Source organism: Rhinolophus sinicus, chromosome 1, assembly GCF_057876585.1.
Source record: "Rhinolophus sinicus isolate RSI-liver-muscle chromosome 1, RSI-T2T, whole genome shotgun sequence".
NCBI classification, from domain to species: Eukaryota; Metazoa; Chordata; class Mammalia; order Chiroptera; family Rhinolophidae; genus Rhinolophus; species Rhinolophus sinicus.
The window spans coordinates 160,287,323-160,311,444 of NC_142501.1; the positions used below are offsets into that span (position 1 = coordinate 160,287,323).

General features: G+C 41.3%; 1 protein-coding gene and 1 long non-coding RNA gene across 10 annotated transcripts in view; one reads left to right on the forward strand and one right to left on the reverse strand.

The window, feature by feature from the left end:
* The window catches only part of SHROOM3 (shroom family member 3), a 290,161-nt gene that overhangs the window by 161,778 nt on the left and 104,261 nt on the right, over positions 1-24,122 (forward strand). Inside the window, exon 1 of one of the 9 annotated variants that reach the window (XM_074324429.2) lies at positions 11,625-11,737. The exons of the other annotated variants lie outside the window; for them this stretch is intronic. Within the exon in view, the coding sequence (XP_074180530.2) occupies positions 11,658-11,737 (80 nt within the window). The 5' untranslated portion in view covers positions 11,625-11,657. Of the gene's footprint in view, positions 1-11,624; positions 11,738-24,122 lie in introns of those variants that run through there. 9 annotated transcript variants of the gene reach the window in all.
* The window catches only part of LOC109440252 (uncharacterized), a 37,081-nt gene continuing 26,539 nt past the window's right edge, over positions 13,581-24,122 (reverse strand). Inside the window, exons 2-3 of the long non-coding RNA XR_012493686.2 lie at positions 15,933-16,013; positions 13,581-13,861 (exon numbers count right to left, since the gene is read on the reverse strand). This is a non-coding gene — a long non-coding RNA (uncharacterized LOC109440252). The remainder of the gene's footprint in view (positions 13,862-15,932; positions 16,014-24,122) is intronic.

Consider the following 24,122-nt stretch of genomic DNA (forward strand, 5'->3'; position numbering starts at 1 on the left):
GTACGTAGCATCTCAGATTACTGTCCTTTGTATGTGCCACGATGACGCAGTGGCTGATGGGTCACCAGCTGCAGCACTGTCTCATCGTTCTTGAATTTGTAACCATAGACAGTTAGGAGAACTTTGGCATTTTTAATTCAAACTGTTGGGGGACTGCCCTCAAAAGCTCAAATGATTAGCAATTGCCAAGCCAATGAGTCTGTGATCGTGTTTCCCAGAATTCTATGGGCACATCAGGGTACATAGGCCATGTTCACCCATGTTATAGTATTTGTTAGACACATACCACTTTGGGGGATGCTAGCATGGGCTTTTTCTCTAACATTTTTCTCAGACTTTCTCCCAACTTCCTAACTAGTCCCGGAAGGTAAATTCAGGAGCTTCTGGATAGCAGTCTGCAGGGGGAGATCCTAAGGATCATGTAAAGCTTAAGAAACAGTCAAAAATCTGGGGCCTGAGTCAGACCCACTACAACTGTAGATTTATTTTTCAAGATACAACCCAAGACTCATGTCTTTGGGGGCTTCTGGCTAAATTAGTTTCAATGTTTTAAGAAACATAAATTTTAGGTCTTATAATTATGCCAATGACCTGTCTGTTGTGTAGAGATTCTATCCAGTGTTGTGTTCTCTACTGTTGTTTTTTTTTTCTTTTTATGTTTTAATATTTTTCTCTATTGTTCGTATTCTGTTCACAATAATGGAGATGACCAGGACTTAGGGAGAATGCCTGTTTCAAGCTCTCTGAAAGTCAACTGCCAAGAAAATTAGCAATCTTTCTAAGATTATCCACAAAGCCTGTCATTATCATAGGTTTAAGGGCATATACATTCCTCTGTTTTGCAAAAGTTTTACTACTGCTTTTTCATTAGCAAAGGTAATGCAGAAGATAAGGTATTAGTTCCAGTCTGTAAATATTAGAAGCTGTAAATATTAGAACCAAGTAAATTACTATAATTTGACACGGACAACCTCCCCTTTGATGGGAATCCCCTTTCAAATGATTCCACTTCCTTTCTCTATATTGGATTACCAGACAGGGCTTTTAGGATTAGAAATCCTGCTTTCTGATAGTTGGGCAGAGTAACAGGTCTGTATGAAAGGCATTGAAAATATAGGTATGGTTTCCTCAAAGAAATGTAGAAAAGGCTTTAACAATTTTTTTTTTTTTTTAAGAAATTATAGAGTTAAAGTTAGGAAAGCAATCCAGGAAGAGAGCCTAGATCTTACGTTAAAACATTATTTGGCAATTCAATTGATGACAGATCACTGGGTTTTTCCCTATTTCCGAAATCCATGGTTCAATGGAGGAAACGGTCTTAAAAATCAAAGCAAGCAAGGATTGTCATGTGCCATTGTGGTTCAGTGAGCTGGTTTGATCTCTGGAGATTCTTGATAGTAAGATGGGATCAATCAAGAGGGAATTTGAACACTGCTCAATGAACCTGAGACAAGCTTTTATAGGAAGTGGGTGCAGTGAGGGCACAGACACAGATACTCCCAGCCCATAGTGACGCTCGTTCTTCACTTCACTCAACAGCTATTTATTGAATGTCTATTTGTGTCAGGCCCAAAACATACCAAAATCCCTACCTTTATTGAGATATATTCAGGATAAGGGTATAGGAAATAAACATAATGCATAACTATATTATAAAGACTATTAGAAGATTAGTACATGGGGAGAAAATGGAGCAGGGGATCTGAAATTCTGGGATTGGAGAAACTGTAATTTTAAATAGGAAGACCAAAGTAAGCCTAAGTAAAAAAAAATGATATTTGAAGGAGAGAGAGGTAGCCATAGGGACACTGAGCAAGTGGAATTTTCTCTACAAAGATCCTAAGGCAAGAGAATGCTTGGTGTGTTTGAGAAATAGCAAGGAGGCCACTGTGGCTAAAATAGAGTGAGAGGGAGAGAACAGTAGCAGATGAGGTCAAAGAATTGATAGATGGGTGGGGAGGAGTAGATCATACGGGGACTTGCAAACCGTTGTACTTCTTTACTCTGAGTGAAAGAAGGAAACATGGCAGGGTTTTGAGCAGAGGACTGACGTGATTTGACTCATGTTTTAAAAGAATAACTCTGGCTGTGAAAAGACTGGAGGTGGAAGGTATGGGTGAAAGCAGAAATTTGAGTGAGAAGGCTATGGCAGTAATCCAGGAGAGAGATGATGATAATGGGACTTAGATAATAGCAGTGGAGAGGGGAGATGCTGTTGGATTTGGACCTATTTTGCAGGTTGAAACAACAGGACCCACTGGAAGACTAAATGTGGAGTGAGAAAAGAAGGGAGTCAGGTTTTAGGCTTTAGCATCAGATGGATGGAATTGCCATCTACTGAAATTGAGAAGATGACAAGGTGAACAGGCTTTGGGGAGAGGATTTAAACAATTAAATGTGGATATACCTATTGATATCAGGTGAAGACGTTGACTAAGAAGTTGGGTATATGAATCTGGGCTGGAGATAGGAATATTGGACTCTTCAGCTCATATATTGTACTTACAATCGTGCCCTATCCCATGGGAAGTCACCAGTCTCTTTAAGTTCTATCTCTAGAAGCTGCAGCCAATCCTCTGGCCAGATTGACCCCACCTTCTATTGTCTTTTGACTATAGTAGGACAGCACCAATCATAACCAGCTTCACCAATGAGTTTAATTGTTTTGTATTTACTGGATACAAAATATTTCCACACCATGCACAGTTAGAGCTAGAGGTCATCTACTAAAAGCTTCTCATTTTACAGACAAACAAGGGAGGCTCAGGGAAGTTAAATGACTTGCCCAAAATTATGGTAAATGATTATAGCAAAGCCAGAAGTAAACCTTCTAGCTTAGTACTCTTCCTTACACCATCTAGAGCATTTAAAATTTCATTAGATGGAATATGAAAGGTGAAAACAGAGAGGTAAAGTCAAAGATCATTTCTGCCACCATTTCCTTCGCAGCACAAATCCGGTAGTGGAGCTCTCTTGTGTGTTAACCTCAGCAGCACTCGGCTCCTTACTGTAGTAAGCCACAGAGTGAAGTCCAGCGGACCTGCTCTCAAAGACAGGGCTGGAAAGCACCTGCTGACTTGCTCAGGCAAGGTTTTGAGTAAATCAGGGCATGATATTTTGGATTATAGGAAGCTGGGGTGCAGAAGGAATAATTTGTTTCATCCAATAAGTCACAAGTTATTCTTTTCCTGTGAGACTTTGCAACTGGAGGAGGAAGGAGAAGAAAGAGAATGTGAACAATTCTGCCATCAGCTTTTGATGATTCTCGATGATGAGTTGGAGAAGGCTGGCAAGGCCTAAAAGAACATAACATTGAGCATCATTTTTATTGGACCGTGCATTGCAGTCAGACATATACTCCAATTTGCCCCTGGTTCCAGCCCTTTCTTAGCTATTGGTGAATTATTTGGATTGGCTATTGCGTTCTAATGGGTCATTATGTATAATTTGCAAACTGCTATTACACTTAGAGATAATTCATTCATTCAACAGATATTTATGGAGTACTCCCTATATGGCAGGCATAGGACACGCAGTGATGAGTAAGATAAGTGAGGTATTTGTTTTCAGAGAATTTACATTCTCCTTGGGGCACATAGACAGTAAATAAGTACACAAATAAGGTAATTTCTGATAGTAATAAGTGCTATAAAGAAAACAGAACAGATCATGGGATAGAGGTTGAGCAGGCTGCTTTAGGTAGGAGGGTCAGAGAAGGTTGGGTGACTTTTGAATGAAAATCAAAATAATAAGAAGGAACCTGCCACATGGAGGTGTGGGGCATTCCAAGCAGAGGGCAAAATCAAGAGCAAGGATCTTGAGGTGGGAACAATTTGGGGATGTTGATGGAAGTGAAAGGAAGCCAGTATGGCTGAAGCATAGGGAACAAGGTAGGCTGGGGCCACGTCATGTGGGCCTCATAGGCCATAGTAAGGAATTGAATTGTAGTCTAAGGATTTTAAGAAAGGAAACAGTATTATCAAATTTATTTCTTTGGAATAACACTGAGATTCATTTTTGTGGAAGAAATGTATAAGGCCCAGAGTAGAAGCAGGGAAAGCAGTTAGGAAACGATCATACTAATCAAAGGAGATGATGGTAGGTTGTTCTATGATGGTACCATTGAGATGACTGAAGTGATAAGAGTTGAGACAGGTTTCTGAGATAGCATCAACTGATCTGCTGATGGATTGAATAAAAGGAATAAGAAAAAGAATAATGAAGGTGACTGCTGGGTTTTGAGCTGTATAGTTGGGATGATAATGGGGTCATTAGTTAATATGGGGAAAACTGGAGAATAGCAAGTCTGGAGGGGAGGGGTGGGTGTGGAAGGTGCTAGGGAATAGTAAAAGCAAGAGTTCTATTTCAAACATACTATGTTTGATATACCAGTCAGGTATCTGAATAGGTAGTTGCATATAAGAGTTTGGAATCTGTGGGAGAGATCAGAGCTAGAGAAAGTTGAGAGTCATCAACATACAAATAGTATTTAAGGTCACAGGATCTGATTCACTCAGCAGAGAGAGTGTAGATAGAGAAAAAATGTGAAGACCAAGCCCTGGGGCACCTCAGCCTCGGAGGGTGAGGCTCTAGCAAAGGCAATTAATGGGGGAGGGGGAGGGAGGAGAGGGGAAGGGTCACTTGGTAAATTATATAAATGTCTAACCATTATGCTGTATACCTGGAACTAATATAAAATAATATTGAATGTCAATTGTAATTGAAAATAAATTTTAAAAAATACATGAGACTGGGTTACACACACACACAAGGCCCCTGAGAAAAAACTGTCAGTGAGTTGGGGGAAGAAGAAAACCCAGGAGGGTGTGGTGTTGTAAAAGCCAAAAAAAGAAAACGTTTCTTGAAGGAGAGAACAGTCAGCTGAGATGAATGCTGCCTCTGAGGGATCTCATGAGATGATCAGACACCATCAACCTTGGCGAGGTAGAGAATGATGGTGACTTTGATAAAAAGCAGTTGCAAAGGAATGATGGGACTTCAGTGGGTGGAAGAGAGAACAGGTGATGATAAAGTGGAGACAAGTGAAGACACTTTATTCACATGTGTGGTTTCTATCACCATTTTAGCTAGGGATTTGGTATTGAAGTAGGACTGTACCAGTATTGCTAGAAAGACTCCTAATGTTAGATTTTAGAATGATGAATTAAAACTAATATACATTCCTACCCTGTTTCCCCAAAAATAAGACGTAGCCATACAATCAATTCTAACGCGTCTTTCGGAACAAAAATCTTAGACCAGGTCTTAGACCGGGTCTTATGTTAATTTTTGCCCCAAAAGACACATTAGAGCTAATTGTCCAGCTAGGTCTTATTTTCAGGGGAACACAGTAGGAAATTTGATCTACTGTGTCTATTTAGGGGGACTAAACTTTCATGGAGTCACTTTGATGTTTATGTATGCAATTCCTTATGGTTCTTTCACACTAGTTCTTGGGTCTGTTTCCTACAGCAATACCCACGTAGGACAAAAGGCAAATATAATAAAACCCAGCATTTATAGAGAACTTAGTGTGCTGTTTAGAGGGGATTAGCTCATTTAATCCTTACCTCAAGCGATAGAGGCTATTATAATCCATTTTTCAATAAGGTCGCAAGGCCTCCTCTAAAATTCAGGTTAATTAATTTATAATTGAAATCTTGCAACACAGCTTGTACTTAAGTTGGGAAACACTTGTATTTCAGCAAAACTTTTAATTTTATTTCTCTCCTTTCTTCTTACCCAAATACCAAAACACCGTGCTTAAATGGCCATTCAGGATTAGAACCCAGGCAGTCTGGAAGTTCCAGGCTCCTGCTGCTTAACCAACATCCTTTAGCTCAAGGTGTGGAGACTCCAAAAAGAAAAAGCAGATGATATTTGATAAAAACCAGTGTTGGTACAAGATTGCATTAAAGTTATAATGCACTGAGCTAAAAATGAAAAATTTATTCTGGAAACCTATTAGTGGTGTTTTTTTGTTTGTTTTTTCATTTTTTTTATCTGTATAACAGCCTGCACTTAGAGAATGCAAGTCTTATACATCTCTCAACATTCTCCCTCCAATACTCATTTTTACCCTGCTAATGAATTGCCCCTCAAAATCAAAATAAAATTTTGTGCATATCCATTTTCCTTTTGGAAAGGTGTTTGGTACTTTTCTCCCTGACAGCTAGTAAAAGCTGGTTGCTTCTGTTGTCTTTAAGACTGTCTCTTATTTGGGGTGTGGTCAAAGTGAAAATAAGGGCATTTCCTGAGGAGTAATGAGCTCACAAGAGTCCTTATCCTCTAAGTTAGAAAAGCCTAGCACTCATTGGTACCAGGGAAGTGCCCTAGACTGGAATTGTTTTTGTTGTTCTGATCTGAAAATGACAACATAGAACACAGCCAACAGCACGCAACATTTTATTATGGGTGATGCAGATTTAATTGGTATGTAGAGGGCATGCCTGTGGACGTAGTCTTTGGAATATTGGCCAATCAGATCACTTTCAACATTTCTCAATGTTTAGTTTCATCTTATAATTAAGTAACAACGATCATTTCCTGGCAGCTAATGACTGGCTAGAGGAGTTAGAAGCCTCATTAGGCTGATAATTTATCAAATTCTGAGCTCTTCATCTGCAGTGTTGCAAAAAGAGAAAGCATCCTCAAATTCCAGAGTGATTAAAGACAGTCTCCAACCATATTTTATGCGTGAGTATTAACTTGTTCGTCAAAGGCTGACTGTATTATTTTCCAAGTTTAGAAAAAACAATTGTGTATTATATAAGCAGGAAAAATGTTTATGTGACTTTGATAGAGATGCATGGAACTATGTTAACACATACACAAGCACACACTAAACCAAAAGTAAAATTGATAGGCCATGTTTCCTTTAAGATTCTTTTGTAACAATTCTATACCCTTTCCTGAGAACAGGCTTGACTATCCATTAATTCCAGTAATAGCATCCTTAGATTCGTTCCACAAATATTGATTGAGCACCTACTATTAGGCACTATTGTAAATGTTGAGGACGAAGTTGGGGGTGGGTGATAAAAACCTCTGTCTTTACTGAGTTGATACCCTAATCATAATTATTTCTGTCTTCAAGACTACCTGTCACTAGGCCTGGAAGACTACAAATTAAATATCTTTAAAGTGGTCCAGCTAAAGGTAAAAGAGGGTCCTCACTGGACCGTCTTGGCCAACCTACCTCTGACTATCTTCTCGTTGGTATGGACATTGCATAGTAGGCCCAGCTTCTGCAATTTAACACGCTGCGTACGGATCACGAGAATCTTCGTTTTTTCTGAGCCGATTTTTATGAGGGATTTAAACCCCGCCGTAACCAACGTGTTAAGGATCACTCACTGATCAGCCATGTTTCTGAGATTACAATCTTCTCTTTAGGAGAGAAAATACCGTCTCTTCTCCAAGGGGACCTACTGTTTTCCTTTTCCTTCGCCGACCTCCAGCTGCTCACAGCAACCCAGCTCCAGGAAGAGCTGTTGTTCACAATCTTAGCTGTAAGAGGGCGCATCTCACTGGCCCTCTGGTAATGGAACCAGCGACCTCCACGTTAGGAGCACAGCGCTCCAACCTCCTGAGTCATCGGGCCGGCCCGAAATGGTAGCTTCTAATCCTTTGATGAAAACATCCATTTCTACAACTTGATGGAGGGAGAGTCGGGCCTATAATACAAGCTTGGAATTCTAGAAATGTGGAACTCAAGGTAACATGACTCTCCTAAACGACTTCCATCCTGACTTGACCAGGTCTAAAAGGCCTCTGGAGCAATGGAACAATACTTTACTAAGGGTTCACACCCTTACACTTCATCAGAGTTACTGCTGGGAATTCCTCAAAAATATAACCCCTCCATATACTCCTGATTTCCTTGGGGCAGAATAACCTTATGTGCTCAAAAAACTCCATGGCTCCTCCACCATAGGAATAACTCAAGATACGAGGTCCTCTGGATCTTCAGGATTGTCAAAAATGCAAAGCAGAACCTCAGGGAGACTTCTGACTTTTGGTTTGAGCTATCACATCCACCCCGGATTTCAGCATCAGAGATACCCGCCATTGTGCTGTGTAGAATAGGTGGGCATTGGCTCCGGTACCTTGCATGAAAGTTATCCTTGTATCCCAACCAATTCTCTTGGTTATAGACTATTCACAACTAAGAATTGGGTCTATCCAGGTCTCATGCTGCCAAATTCAATTCTTCAAAATGATTCCTGGGAATTCTTCTTGCCCTGAATATTTCATAAGTGAGCAGAATGTGTGATTAATGTCCTTTATTTTATTAAAAGCTTGTTTTCTGTAGAAATTATGAAATTTCAAGATGTTCTTTATTACTTTGTTTTAAGTGCCATGTGATAAATATTTGAAGGAACATTCAGCTATTTTAACATAATTTGGCAGATACCACAGTGCAAAAACATACAAACATCCCAGTCTGTTTAACAAATACCCCAACCATTAGTAACCCAAGGAGAAAAAAGTTGGTAATTACTTAATGGACATCCTGCATAGCTACTTTCACATAAAGTATAGGTCGGAACTCAGAGCAGGCTTTTACTTCACCCCTGAAATTACTGCTAATTTTAAGTTACTTTTCCTAATGTGCCTAGCAATCCATCTCATCCCATTTGCCTATAATTTCCCAAGAATTATAGTGTTTGAATTCATTCCTGGATGGGAGAAAAGATAGTACTATAACATACACTTTTATTTAAGTAACCAGGAGTTTTCAAAAAAGGGAAAACATCACTGTGTTTTTCTGAGTGGGCAAACTATGTCATAGAAAGACGGGCCTGGAGGGGTTGAACCCAACCCTTCAGATGCAATAGGCAAAGACTCTGTTTTGCATTGGTTTTTCTAGGTTTTCTAGGTTTAAAGAAAACATAAGGACTGAGGGCGTGGCCTCACCCTGGAAATATAATCAGGAATGGAACCTTGGTAGTTAAAACTGAGGACAACAAAAGAATCTTTATGTTTAGGGGAAGGAAAGGCCTCAGAAAAGAGAAATTATTCTGAATAACTCAGGCTCCTTGTCTCTTTTTCTTGTGTGAAACTCAATGTTTCCGTTCTCCTTTTATCCTCTACAGATGATGATATTATTTTGAGTAGAAGGATATACTCAGGTGTATAGAAGCTTTAGAAGCTGATGGCAGCCTCACAGTTACTGGCTCCTCTGGGCAATGAGAGACTTGCTAAAGGAGAAACAAACTAGGAAAGAACATTCTACACTGAATGACAAACCTATGTGTTCTAAGGATGAACCCAAGCTTTGGCAGTTGTGGGAATGTCCTCAGTGAGAAGTGAGACAAAACTCTTTCAATTGCTTGCACTGGGGAAACGCCCTCATCACTAGGCCTAGGATCATGAGTCAAAGCTAAAGACTGGAGTCTCTCGAAGTCTGTGTGTGCTGGGCCTTGAAAAGGAGTATGCAGATTTCTGGGTCAGCGCCTCTTCTGTAATGCCTTTCCCCTCCCAGGTCTCCCGTTCAGGTCTGACAGGGTTTAATGACTGGATCTCTGCAATGAGTGGCATCTGGATAATTCAGGGGAGCTAGACACCACCACCCAACCTGCACTGGGATTGGAATTTGGGTGGAGTGCCTGGGAGGTGGACACCTAAGAGGCTGTCTTCTTGGGGAGGTTAAAGAAAGCTTTTGCCAAGCCTGTTACGTGAGTCAACAGAAGACTTCAGTCTACTTTTGTTCATTCTAATTTTTTTAATAGTACTGAATGTATAGAATCTTCAAAAATGGATTGTCTGATAATGCATATTTACATTTACCCTTAAAAAGAGATGTTAAGATGTTTGGTTGATGGGTTGTTAGTTATTTCCAATGTATAGGCTGCCTTTATACTCTGGGTATAAGTGTTAATTAAACAAATCAAAAATATTTTTTAGTCAAAATGTTCTTTCAGAGGACCTAGTTTAAAGTTAACTGTCTAGCATGCAGTGGGACCAGGCCAAGTGGGTTCAACACTTTAAATAGCACGAGTCACCCATGAAGACCCGCCCTTCTCATTTTCTTCTGAGTATCTGCAGAGCTTTAAAATTACCTTCAGGAATAAGGTGATATAGCTGATTTTTTTTATAAAGCAAATTCAAAAGGACAAATTAAATGATTCCTTCTAACCTGTGCTTCCCCTGCAGTCTGACCCTCGGGAATAAGTCTTCCACAGATCAGATCAAGAGAGATGGTGTTTACTACTTCTGAAGACTAAAGCTATTGCCAACCCTAAAAGTGACATAACCGGGGAGGGATGGGTATTGGTCATGTGTGACATAGACCAACCCAGAACTCCCATGGACCTACCTATAAGCCCTGCCTCTGCAGAAATTGAATGGGCTTGGAGTGCAGAGAGAGGAGAGTGTGTGAGAGAGAGACAGAGAGAGAGACAGAGAGAGAAAGAGAAAGAGAGACAGAGACAGAGAGAGACAGAGACAGAGACAGAGACAGAGAGAGATCATCCCACACACATATTTGTAAGGCAATACCTTTTAAGTAGCCAGAAGCCAGATCTTTGAGGGGTCTCAGAAACTACCTTAACTGTGTCCCAAAGAATTGCTGACACCTTTGGTTGGCAACCCTAAGCAGGTAACTGGTTCTAGTTATAGGGAGACATTGTTTTTCTTAATTTTTTTATTTTTCAATTGCAGTTGACATATAATATTATATTAGTTTCAGGTGTACAGTATAGTGATTAGACATTTATATATGAGTGATCTCATGAAGTGATCTTATGAAATGATCACCCCGATAAATCTTATACTGTCTGACATCATACATCCTTATTACAATATTATTGGCTATATTCTTTATGCTATGCTTTATATCCTTGTGACTGTTTTGTGACTACCAATTAATTCCTTCACGTATCCCCCCAACCCCTCCCCCACACACACACACACAGAATCTGGCAACCATCAAAATGCTCTCTGTATCTATGAGCTTTTTTCTGTTTTGTTTGTTTGTTTATTTTGTTCTTTAGATTCCATACATAAGTGAAATCATATGGCATTCGTCTTTCTTTGTCTGACTTACTCCACTCAGCACAATACCCTCTCGGTCCATCTATATTTTTGCAGGTTGCAAGATTTCATTCTTTTTTATGGCTGAGAAATAGTCCATTGTATGTATGTACCATCTCTTCTTTGTTCATTCATCCATTAATGGACACCTAGGTTGCTTCCATATCTTGGCTACTATAAATAATGCTGCAATGAACATCTGGATGCACATGTCCCTTCAAAGTAGTGTTTTGGGTTTTTACAGCCAGAGTGTGGAGACCTCTCTTCCCAGCACTGGATCCCTAGGCTGGGGAGCCTGGTGTAGGGTTGAAAAACCCCTGGTATCACAAAGACCCCCTGAAATAAATGCTTCTCTGAGAACTGCTTGGGGGCTCTTGTTCGTTTTCCGCCTGTTCACTTTTCCCCATGTTCAGCTCCCTTCTCTTCCATGCCCACAGCAGAGCCTACTACTACCAATTAGTGATGAGGCAAGGTGGCTGGGAGGTGCTTCTGCACGGGGGAGTTCTATTGTTTTTATAACCAGTGCCAGCTCTGAGTGGATGGTGAGTAAGAGCTTCTTCCTCTTCCCTCTGGGCTGCCCTCCTCTCCTGTACCAGTCTTGTTGCTGGCCTGGTTCAGATATGGTGCTAAGCAAAGGCGGCTGCCTGGCTTTGATTCTCCCAAGGCTTGGGACTCAAAACTCGAGACGGCGACAAAATCTGTAAGTGGGGGCGGCATTGGTCTACGTTTCCTGTTAGCCAATATTCTTGCAGGAGGGCTTCTGGGGAGAAAGTGGCAAATGTGAAGGTAATAACATAGCATTCATTACTCTTCCTCCATTAGGTAAATTGAAAGTGCTTGCTTGACACAAAAGCGCAAAATGGATGTTGAATCCATCTTTTGGAGAACTTGGGGCTGATTTTCGGTTAGACAGCATTTTCTCTAAAGAATCCTATTTCTGGCAAGTTTCGTTCTTTTTAAATACAAACAATATCTGCTTGTTCATTCTTGTGTTTGAAAATTACAATATAAGCAATTATGGTTATCCATCCTGGACATTGATTTTTGCCGTTCTGCTGATAAGAATAGTGTTTGTTTGGGATTGTAGCTGCTCTTTTGTGTGCATCACTAACACATTGTCAGCTGCCGGAGTATTACAAGCAGATACAAAAGGACCTTGTCTCCACAGTTCATGCTCAAAGAGTATTTTTGTATAGCCTATGGGGGGAAAATTAACTCATTGGCATCTTTGTGTGTGTGTGTGTGTGTGTGTGTGTGTGTGTGTGTGTGTGTGTGTGTGGTTTCTTTTCTTTTGGTAGCTATAATCTGCAGTTTCTGCATCCTTAAGCATAAAGATCAGTTTCTCATTTTGTAACATGATTTCTTTTCAAACTTGTACTTTAACTGAATCCAGCTTTGAGCGACATTTTAAAAATGCTCTCCTGCCTCAGAAGCGCTTCTCCAAACCAGGTGTTCTCATGCTCACCTGCTGGCGGTGTTTGATTAGCAGCCAGCTACAGCCGGGTGTTCTTATTGGTGCCAAATCCATTCTATTTATGGGAGTCTGTGCTTGAGAAGACGAGTCATGCTAATTATTCAGACCTCTTCCTTGGAAGGAATGTGCCAAAATCACAAAAGCAGAAAAGCCAGAAACAGTATGAGGCGTGGTATTGATGAACCATAAAATCAGAATTTCACCTCTTACTATTGCTTTGTTCTTGGATACATCATCCTTTCCAGCTATGAGCTCATCAACCCTTGCTCTTTCTCTTGGCCAGTTGGCATCACTGCCATTCTACAGATGGAGAATGGGAGATGCATCTGGCCAAGCCAAATTGCCCCAAAGCCAGGTAATCTCGCTAGAACTGGGAGCCAACTCCCTTGACTTCTCTCCAGCCCCTTAACTGTCTGACAACACAGCTTAGAAGAGAGAGCTAGAGGCTAAGTGAAAACTGCCAGTGTCGGCTGAAAGCAATCTGTGCTTGAATTATCATTCAGAAGCCAGAAGAAACCAAACAGTGGGTCAAACAATGGATACATAAATGGAGACTGGGAGAAGAGAGCAGGGAAGAAGGTTGGAAATGAGGGAATTTGGGATCTAAGTCCAAGAAGATAGTGAATATGCTGGAATATTCTTTTTAGGCAGGCCATAATGCCTCTGTTACTATCTGTGGGCTGAACTATGCTAGATAATGTCTGTCATATAGAAAGTACAGAATGTCCTCTAGTAGGGAATGATAATCAAAGTAAAGCTCATGTACAAACTTAAATCATTCATTCAGCAAATATTTATTGAGTATCTCCCATGAGCCAGTTCCTGTAATATTCACCTTTGTAGCCTCAATGCCTATCACATGGTAATCAGATAAGATGAATGGATGGATTGATGGACAGGTGGACTCACGTTGTCCATGAAATTTTATTTTAAGGACTCCCTGTTTTCTCTCTGCTCTTACTCTCCTGGGAGAGTTCATACAATCCAAGACTCCTGCCCCACCCCTCCTACAACCACCCACTCACAGGAAGGAGAATTTCCTTAATGAAAGCAAGTAAACACAGGCCTGTGTGCCCACAGGGAAGAAGCCTTTATGTACTTTACCCAGATGGAATCTGGAAAACCATGTCAGGAAGGAGGTCACACCCTAACCAACTCAGGAGAGTAACATTTGCCTGTTGGAGGTATCACGGTAGCAAGCCCAACACAAGGGTACATAACCTCTGGGTCAGGCAGTCAGAGCACATCTGCCTCCATGGTCTCCAGAGCTCTGCCACTCTTCACCACTATCTCTTGCAGTTACTTCCTGGGATTCCAGCTTCATCTCAGACATACACAGCCAGGATCTATCTAGGGAAAACACACCAGGCACCATTATTTATTGAATGCCCTCAATGCACTGGCCTCAAACCAAGTGCAGAATTCGATTATTGTACCTGACCAGTTGGTTCACATCTTAAATAAATACACAGGCAGATAGAGGTGAACTAAGTAGAAGGGAAGGTGAAATATATGCCAAAGGGGAAAAAAAAAAAAAAAAAAGGCTGGTGCTGGGGAGGGGAAACCGATCAAAGACTGATTTTGAGAGCTTAAGTAAGACAGGATCTTAAAATATTTCAGATCCAGCTCCATGTTTTTTATCAGCCAGAGGAAGGGCAAATTTGGTTGGAAGAGGGAAAGAGGAGCCATGCATTTCATGCTCTTAACACTGATTGTTTCTTTGTGATTGTTTCTGTCTTTGGACCACCAGTGAGCCGTGTATGTGCCTCTGACAAAGCACATGGCGACCCCTGGCCAAGCAATTCGTTTACTTTCTATCTCCTCTAATAGAACATGAGCTCAATGAGGGCAGGGACTTAGTCTTCTCCTCCTTTCAGACTTTCAAAGCCTAATCAGTAAATGCTTGTTGAATTTACATATAAGTATGATACCTGCCTCAGTGACTATAACTGAGTCTCAAATGAGAGCTTGGGTGAGGATGTTAGATGCTCTTCGAGTTCAAGATAGAGTGCTCAGGCAGCTTTCTTATATGTAGCACTACTCACTAGGATCCCGAGATGATGGGATTAAGAGGGGGTGGGGTGTTGTGGGCGATCACCTGAGTCTGAGGCTCAGAATTGGAGTGGACCAATGTGGCTGTCGCAGTGTAGTGTGTGTTTGAAACACTATGTCACTTGTAAGAAAGGTAGGATGAGGCCAGTGTGTGAAGGGACAAATGAAAATGTCTGAAACTTAAACTTTTGACAGTGGAAACTACTGAAGCCATTTAAGCCAAGCTGTAAGAGATAAGAGAAAGCTAAAAAGTGTTGAATGCAGCAGTGCCAGGCAAGATAGGCTGAAGCATGAGATGCAAGAGGCAAGGAGCCTGCATAGGAAGGTACAGCAATAATCTTTGAGTTAAGTGATAAAATTCCGGTATTAGAGACGTGGCAGTGGGAATGAATATCAAGATTCTGGTTTATTGTTTTGTTTTGTTTTATTTTAAGATAAATGTGTCGTTTGTATCCGTAGTTTTCTCTAAATGAGGATTAAAATAATAGTGGTTAAATTTTTTATTTAGTGCTTACTATATGCCAGTCACTATTCTAAGCATAATACATATAGTACCTCAATTCAACCTCACAACACCCCTTTGAAGTACTAATATTAGACCCATTTGACAGATAAATTAACTGAGGCACAGAGATTGAGAATTTTGCCCAAGGTCATACAGTTAGTAAGACATGGAGCCAGGATTCAAAGCTGGATGTAAGGCTGCACATCCTAGGAAAACGAGCTGCACAGTTCAAAGCCTGCACAGCTCAAAGTCTTAGCCACAAATACCCACTTCAACAGATCATGGGAGGATTTACAGAATGATGAAAGAGGTTCTAAAATGTGACATGTGTTATCATCATTTCAAAAGGAGACTAGGGAAACATTTCCTGCATCAGCTTATCTATCATCATTGTTAATACCCTACTCTAGCTTAAGGTGCTCAGTATACCATAAAATGTAAAATCTGTAATAAGATAATATGCTTTTTCTTTTTAAACATTGATTTTTCTAATTTAAAAATTAATAATATTCATTATAACATTAAAATATTACAGAAATAACAGATATAGAGTGAATGTCCCATGCAATCCTAATTGCCCCCACATTTGTATCTACTGTTGGATGGAAATTTCTCCAGCTCTTTTATGTATACTGACATATTATCATAATTTATGTTAATAATAATCATTTTTCCCTAAGGTGATCATACTGTTTTATAACATGCTTTCTCATTTAATATGTTTTGGACGTCTTCCCATATCAGGACATACAGTTTCATTTCCTTCAAAAGTTATATAGGATTCACTTTCAACTTGACCCATTCTGGATTCATGTTCTTTTCCAATCAGCAGAGCAACAGGTTTGATGTGACCTAGATTCTTACCTCAATGCCACTTTTGTTCCTTTTGTGTCTTGGACAGGACTCAAGGAGAAGCAACCTTAAGTGGGACTCAGTCTTCTGTTTCTGTGAAAATAACAGAAGCTGGCATTTATCTAGTACTCACTATGAGCCAGCAACTATTCTTAGCCCCATTTTATAGTTGAGGAAACAGGCCTAAAGAGGTTAAGTAACTTACTTGCACAAGTTCATACAGGTAGAAATTAGAAAGTCAGAAATTGAACTCCGGTTCTTTGACTCCAAAGCCGTATATTTAGCACCATACTGTCTCTACGTCTTGTACAAGTCTTTTACCTAAACTGGATAATGGTGGTTTCCATAGCATCATGTTGAGATCCACCGTAGAGTAAAAGTCTATTAAGATGAGCTCTCCTACTTCTCTTTATGGCACACGTCAGGAATGCTAGCAGCCAAAAAGAGGGAGTTATCTGAAGAAGCACCTTCCCCTCTGCTGTCTCTCTCTCTCCTCCCCCTCCTCACAGGTCACTAGTTAGCCTGAAATTTGACCCCCTGCCTCTTAACATTCTCCAGGGGATGCCTCCTATAACTCATACCTCATTTAGTAGCTCTACTGCTGATGGAGGCCATGAAAGGGGAGTCACCAAAGGTTCCTTGGGTGAAGTAGAATTCTCTATATTCCAGCTGGGTGACATGACGCTGTAGACGGCTGTATATATCCACCCAGTACAACCACACAAAATTTCAAGAGCCTCTTTAAGTAGATGAGTGTAGATAAACACTCTTGGTGGAACATCCTTTAAAGGACTTTGGTTTTTGTTTTGTTTTGTTTTTTTGTCTAAGTGAACTAGACTGGTGTAATACACAGCCTCTTCTAATGAAATAAAGGAACTCTTTCCTTAACTTTGTGCTAAGAAAACCTAAGCAAAGACATGTAAGATGAACCCCACAGTCCTAGATCCTTCAAACCATTAATATTTATATTATCTGGTTGTACCTAATTTTGTTGCTTCAAATTATTTCTCCCCAAGGTAGGCAGTTTCATAGAACTTCAGGGTTAGAAGGGATCTGAATGAATGTCTAGGCAGTTTGGTTCTTATGTCGTGTGTTACAACACTCCCCTAAAGTGGTCAACCAGCCTTCACCTGAACCCCATCAAGGAAAATGAACTCCCTAGTACAAAAGCAGACTATTTCACTTTCAGAAATTTTCAAATTACAGTACTGTTCTTCTTCATATTAACCCTATCATCTGCTGTCTCACATCTTCAATCCTTTCATCTTTCTTGGACCCAACAGAAAACATTGAATGGTTTTTCCACTTTACTGCCTTCTAACCTTTTGAGGATAGTTAGCATTGCCCTGCCACATCTTCTCCTTTCCAGATTGGTCTTTAATTACTTCACCTGTTATTCCCATGTCATAATCTAGAGTCCTGGGCTGTTAAGGTCGGTCCCTCTTTCTTGATTGTGTTCTAAATTATCCACGTCCTTCTTAGACAGCTGACATCTAACACAAACACAGCACTTCAGGGAAAACTAGCTGAGGACAATCGCTTACCTTGCTCTTGATGGTCTACTTCTATTAGGTGTGCTAAACTTAGGATTTCACCCAATTCTTCAAAAGAAGGGGAAACCAAGGGACTTGATTCTGGAAAGTTTGTATGAAATCAACTCATCAATTTATTTTTCTTCAAGCAATAATATAGGAAAAAGAAAACTGTGGACCTTGATTTTTCACGTGGTATATTGTAGCATCTTTCTGATGTGCCATTTTTAATAATAATATTTATCCATGGTCTATCTATAAGACAGGAATTGTGTAGAAATAACAGTGTTTAACTTTTCATAAGTGTCTGAGTAATTATTCCTGAGGTACCAAATATTGGGGCTTCTTAAAAGTGTCTTTAAAATAAAAGATGAAATACTGTAGAGTATTTCTTTTTACCAGTGATTCTTTGAGGTCAGTGGCTAACCCCATAAAGACTAGGGTTGGTTTGGTTCGGTTGTGTAGCAGCCTCCCCTTTTTTAGCAGCCATCCCACCCTCCTCTTTACTGAAGCCTGATGGAGTCAGGTTTCTGTGAATTCTTGCTGCTTGCCTTGAAAGGTTTACTACTTCCCTCCTCCACTGCAGGATTTAGGTGCCCACTTCAGATCCAGATTAGTTTTTGTAACACTAGAAGAAAGTAAAGTAATATTGTAATACAGTAGGTTTCCCTCAAAAAGATTTCTTTGATTAAAAACAGTGTCTATGTACATGTAAGATTTAATTACACCTTAGACTTCTCTGGAGAAATACCTGGTAGAATATGCAAGGCAACCTGTGGTGGTAGGAGGGTGGTATGTGAAGGTGGGAGAAGACATTAGATGCCCTTGTATCATTTCCTAAAAAACATATGACTGGGGAGTCTGTATAGGAGAGTGTCACTGAAAATTTTTACATATAAGGAAACCACTGTCAAAAATAACGCTGCCCCTCAGCCATTGGCTAAATGAAAAAAGGAGAACAAAATCTTAAAGACAAATGAATTTTAAATAAAGGCTAACTAATTATAGCAGAGAATGGGTTGGTTAAGAGTGAGTACATGTAATTACAATATACAGTAATTAGGTTGAAAATGTAATCACATGCCACCTAAACATTTGCTGTGGGATGAATCCACCCCCTGCAACCATCCCCTTCTGATCTCAAAGACCCACATGGACTTTGTAAAATGTGTGATATGGTTTCCTCTTCTTAGAAGAGTGACCTTTTCCAGGCCAATTAAAAGGTGCTGCTTTGAGGATATTGGAACCCATGCTCAAAAGGATAAAAGGAAATTGAAACTTCTATTAAAGGGAGCTAATGATGCCTGGAGCAGTTGGGATTAAAAAAGAACAAAGTCAATTTTTAAAAATCCTCAAATCAAAGAGCTGCTTCTCTCATCGAATACCAAGAGATAGCAAAATGATTTTTAATGAAAAATGAGGCAATGGAATCAGCCTTTTGCATAGGTCCTGGGGCTTCAATCAAAACCAGTGAGAAGTTTTAAGCAAAATCCTTTGAAGTTTTTGGGAGAAACGGGCTACATAAATTTGAGATAGTGTCATAAAAGATAAACCAGCTTTTCTCCCAAATTAGACACATGATCCAGGAAGATATTGAAAGGATAACAATAATAAGATAGTGTATATAGAGGACTGGTTTATAATTAATTCCCCATCTGACATAAAATAATTCCTGGGTTAAAATCTAACATTTAAAAAAACTGAGATATAATTGACATATAGTAATGTATTAGTTTTCAGTGTAATGCATAACGATTTGATATGTATGTGTGTGTGTGTATATATATATATATATATGTGGGGGCGGAGCCCCAGAGAGTAGTTTCCAGGCTCTCGGCCTCACATAGACAGGTGCTGGCTCAGGTAGTAAATGGCCAACTGTGATTGCATGGCCATCAGCTGTGGCTAGTTGGCCGTCAGCTGTAACCAGTGAGCCATTGGCCACAATATAACTGCTGTGGCTACGAGGAAGGAGGAGAGAGAAAAAAGATGGCGGTTTGAGAGAAGGAAGGAGAGAAGAAGGATGGGGCTAGCAAGGAGATGGCGGCTGGGCTGGCAAGTGTGGATGGCGGTTTGCGGACAGTGTGTATCCAGCCTCCAGTGAGAGTATAGTGCCGCCAGAGAGAATAAAGTGGTATGACTCCCCTACCTATGGCTCCGTGGGTGTTCCTTTTTGGCCTCACCATGTCCTGCGTTCTTGTATGGGGAGCGGGAGAAGAGACCCCGCAGGCCTCCCCGCACGACAAATGGCGCAGCGAGCAGGGTCCCCTGCATGACACATGGCGTAGTCGGCAGGATATGGTGCCGGCCAAAGCTCCCCGAAGGACGGTGGAGCAGTTTGTGCGTATGAACACTCAGTCTCAGGAAGACCAGGAGGAGCAGCTGCCGGAGAGCTGGACCCCCGTGGAGGGGTGGGAGGACATGGACGGTTCTCCCACCAGCACAGGAAAAGCCATGCAGCTGCTGGAGAGATGGAGCCCCGTGGAGAGGTGGAAAGATGTGGACGGTTCCCCAACCAGCACAGGCCGGAGAAAGCGAAGGTTATTGCAGCCCTGTGGGCCGGGGAAGTTCCTGCTCGGGCAGCCTGGATGCAGGACTTGTAGTCCCAGGAGGTAACGCTTGCTAAGTCCTCCGTGGGAGATGAGGGTGAGGTCAAGGTCGTCCCTCACCCCCAGGACAGTCCTGGCGAATGACTATGGACTATGGGGAATTGCCTTCCATCCCTAATTTAATGGACCGCTTGACTGTTTGTTTGGGAACTGTTGTTAGTGGAACTGGGGGATATTTGCTTTTGTCTCTTGACTGGCCGCCATTGAGAATATGTAAGCACCTTGATTGTGAGTCGCTGTTGTTCCAGCAGGGTACCCTGAGAGGCACAGAGAGAGTGGCAGTGCGCTGAGAGGTCTGGCTGAGCCCTGAAGATACCCTGGCTGTGCCCAGGAAGTCGGGCTGTTCCCAGAGAGAGTAGTAGAGCCCTGAAGGTACCCTGGCTGTGCCCAGGAAGTCGGGCTGTTCCCAGAGAGAGTAGTAGAGCCCTGAAGGTACCCTGGCTGTGCCCAGGAAGTCGGGCTGTTCCCAGAGAGAGTAGTAGAGCCCTGAAGGTACCCTGGCTGTGCCCAGGAAGTCGGGCTGTTCCCAGAGAGAGTGGCAGTGCCCTGAGAGCCCTGGCTGTGTCCAGGAAGTGTGGCTGTGCCCACAGAGAGTGGCAGTGCCCTGAAAGCCCTGGCTGTGTCCAGGAAGTGTGGCTGTTCCCAGAGAAAGTGGCAGTGCCCTGAGAAATCCTAGCTGTGCCCGGGGAAACTAGTGGTACCCTAAGAAGTCCAGGAAGTCTGGCTGTGCCCAGGAGTACTGGTGGTGCCCTGAGAAACCCTGGCTGTGTCCGGGAAGACAGGTGGTACCCTAAGAAGTCCAGGAAGTCTGGCAGTGCCCAGGAGTACTGGTGGTGCCCTGAGAAATCCTAGCTGTGCCCGGGGAAACTAGTGGTACCCTAAGAAGTCCAGGAAGTCTGGCTGTGCCCAGGAGTACTGGTGGTGCCCTGAGAAACCCTGGCTGTGTCCGGGAAGACAGGTGGTACCCTAAGAAGTCCAGGAAGTCTGGCTGTGCCCAGGAGTACTGGTGGTGCCCTGAGAAACCCTGGCTGTGTCCGGGAAGACAGGTGGTACCCTAAGAAGTCCAGGAAGTCTGGCAGTGCCCAGGAGTACTGGTGGTGCCCTGAGAAACCCTGGCTGTGTCCGGGAAGACAGGTGGTACCCTAAGAAGTCCAGGAAGTCTGGCCGTGCCCAGGAGTACTGGTGGTGCCCTGAGAAACCCTGGCTGTGCCCAGAGAGCCTGGCTGTGTCCAGGATATTGCATTCACCCCCAGGCTCCTCGCACAGGTCCCCTCGCGGAAGACGCTTGTCGCGTAGATTGTGAGGCGAGAGCCTGTAGGGGTGGAGTGTGGGGGCGGAGCCCCAGAGAGTAGTTTCCAGGCTCTCGGCCTCACATAGACAGGTGCTGGCTCAGGTAGTAAATGGCCAACTGTGATTGCATGGCCATCAGCTGTGGCTAGTTGGCCGTCAGCTGTAACCAGTGAGCCATTGGCCACAATATAACTGCTGTGGCTACGAGGAAGGAGGAGAGAGAAAAAAGATGGCGGTTTGAGAGAAGGAAGGAGAGAAGAAGGATGGGGCTAGCAAGGAGATGGCGGCTGGGCTGGCAAGTGTGGATGGCGGTTTGCGGACAGTGTGTATCCAGCCTCCAGTGAGAGTATAGTGCCGCCAGAGAGAATAAAGTGGTATGACTCCCCTACCTATGGCTCCGTGGGTGTTCCTTTTTGGCCTCACCATGTCCTGCGTTCTTGTATGGGGAGCGGGAGAAGAGACCCCGCAGGCCGCCCTGCATTACAAATGGCGCAGCGAGCAGGGTCCCCCGCATGACAATATATATATATATATATATATATATATATATATATATATATATATATATATATAGTGAAATGATCACCACAATAACTTTAGCTAACATCCATCATCACACACTTAATTTTTTTTCTTGTGATGAGATCTTTTAAGATCTACTCTCTTAGCAACTTTCAAATATAGTATACAGTATTGTTAACTGTAGTCACCATGCTGTACATTAGATCCCAGAACTTATTTGTCTTATAAATGGAAGTTTATACCTTTTGACCACCTTTACACCTGTGCTCCTCTCAGTCTCTGGCAACCACCGATCCGTTCTCTGTTTGTCTATGAGCTCTTTTTGTCTGTTTGTTTGTTTTAGATTCCACATATCAATGAGATCATACAGTATTTGTCTTTCTCTCTCTGACTTATTTCACTTAGCATAGTGCCCTAAGTGTCCATCTATATTGTCGCAAATGGCAGGATTTCCTTCATTTTTATGGCTGAGTGGTATTTTAGTGTGTGTGTATGTGTGTGTATGTGTGTGTGTGTGTGTGTGTGTGTGTGTGTACCACATCTTCTCTATCCATTCATCCATTGAGAGAACCTTAGGTTATTTCCATATTTTAGCTAATGTAAATAACACTGCAATGAACATGGGGGTGCAGTTAGCTTTTCATGATAGTGATTTCATTTCCTTCAGATAAATACCCAGAAGTGGAATTGCTGGGTCATATGGTAACTCTATTTTTAATTTTTTTAAGAACCTCCATATTATTTTCTATTGCTGCTACACCAATTTACAATCCCACTAACAGTGCATGAGGGTTCCCTTTTCTCCACATCCTGACCAGCGTTTGTTTTCACTTGTCTTTTTAATTATAGCCATTCTAACAGATGTAGGTGATATCTCACTGTGCTTTGATTTGCATTTACCTGATGATTAGTGATGTTAAGAACCTTTTCATGTTCTTCGCCATTTGAATATCTTCTTTGGAAAAATGTCTATTTAGGTCCTTTGCTCATTTTTTATTTGGATTATTGTGTGTGTTTTTTGCTATAGAGTTGTTTGAGTTTCTTATATATTTTGGATATTAACCCCATATCAGAGATGTGATTTGCAAATATTTTCTTTCATTCTATAGGTTACCTTTTCAATTTTTTGATGGTTTGCTCTGCTGCAATGAAGCTTTTTAGTTTGATGTAGTCCCACCTGTATATTTTTGCTTTTATTTCCTTGACTTTTGGTGTCAAATAAAAAAAAAAATCATTGCGAAGATGAATGTCAAGAAACTTACTCGTTATGTTTTCTTCTAGGAGTTTTATAGTTTCAGGTCTTATGTTCAAGTCTTTAATCCACTTTGAGTTGACTTTTGTATATGGTGTAAGATAGGCATCCAGTTTCATTCTTTTGCATGTGGCTGCCCAGTGTTCTCAACACCATTTATTGAAGACACTATCTTTTCCTCATTGGATATTTTTGGTTCCTTTGTCAGAAATTAATTGACCCTATTTGCATGGGTTTATTTCTGGTCTCTGTCCTGTTCCATTGATCTATGTGTCTGTTTTTATACCAATATCATACCATTTTGATTAGTATAACATTATAAGATAGTTTAAAATCAGAAAGTGTTATGCCTGCAGCTTTATTCTTCTTCTCAAGATTGTTTTGGCTATTCAGGATCTTTTGCAGTTCCATACAAATTTTAGAATTGTTTGTTCTAGTTCTATGAAGAATGGCATTAGAATTTTGTAGGGATTGCATTGAATTTGTAGATTGCTTTGGCTTATATGGACATTTTAACAACATTAATTCTTCCAATCCATGAGCACAGAATGTTTTTCCATTTATTTGTGTCTTCTTCAATGTCTTTCATCAGTGTCTTATGGTTTTCAGTGTACAGGTCTTTCACCTCCTTGGTTAAATTTATTCCTAGGTATTTTATGCTTTTTGATGCAATTGTAAATGGGACTGTTTTCTTAATTCCTAAAATTTAGCATTTTCATGATCTGTGACATTTGGTGATTGCTATGATGGCAATTGTTATAACTTTGATAGATTTTTCACTCAGTGCAGTTGATAATAACAATGTGTATTAATCTGCTCAGTCTGCCATAACAGAATACCACAGACTGGGTGGCATAGCAACAGAAATTTATTTTCTCATAATTCTGCAGGATGGAAAGTCCAAGGTCAAGGCTCCAGCAGGTGAGAGCTCTCTTCTCGGCTTTTAGTGGCTACCTTCTCACTATGTCCTCACATGGCCTTTCCTGGGTGCACGCAA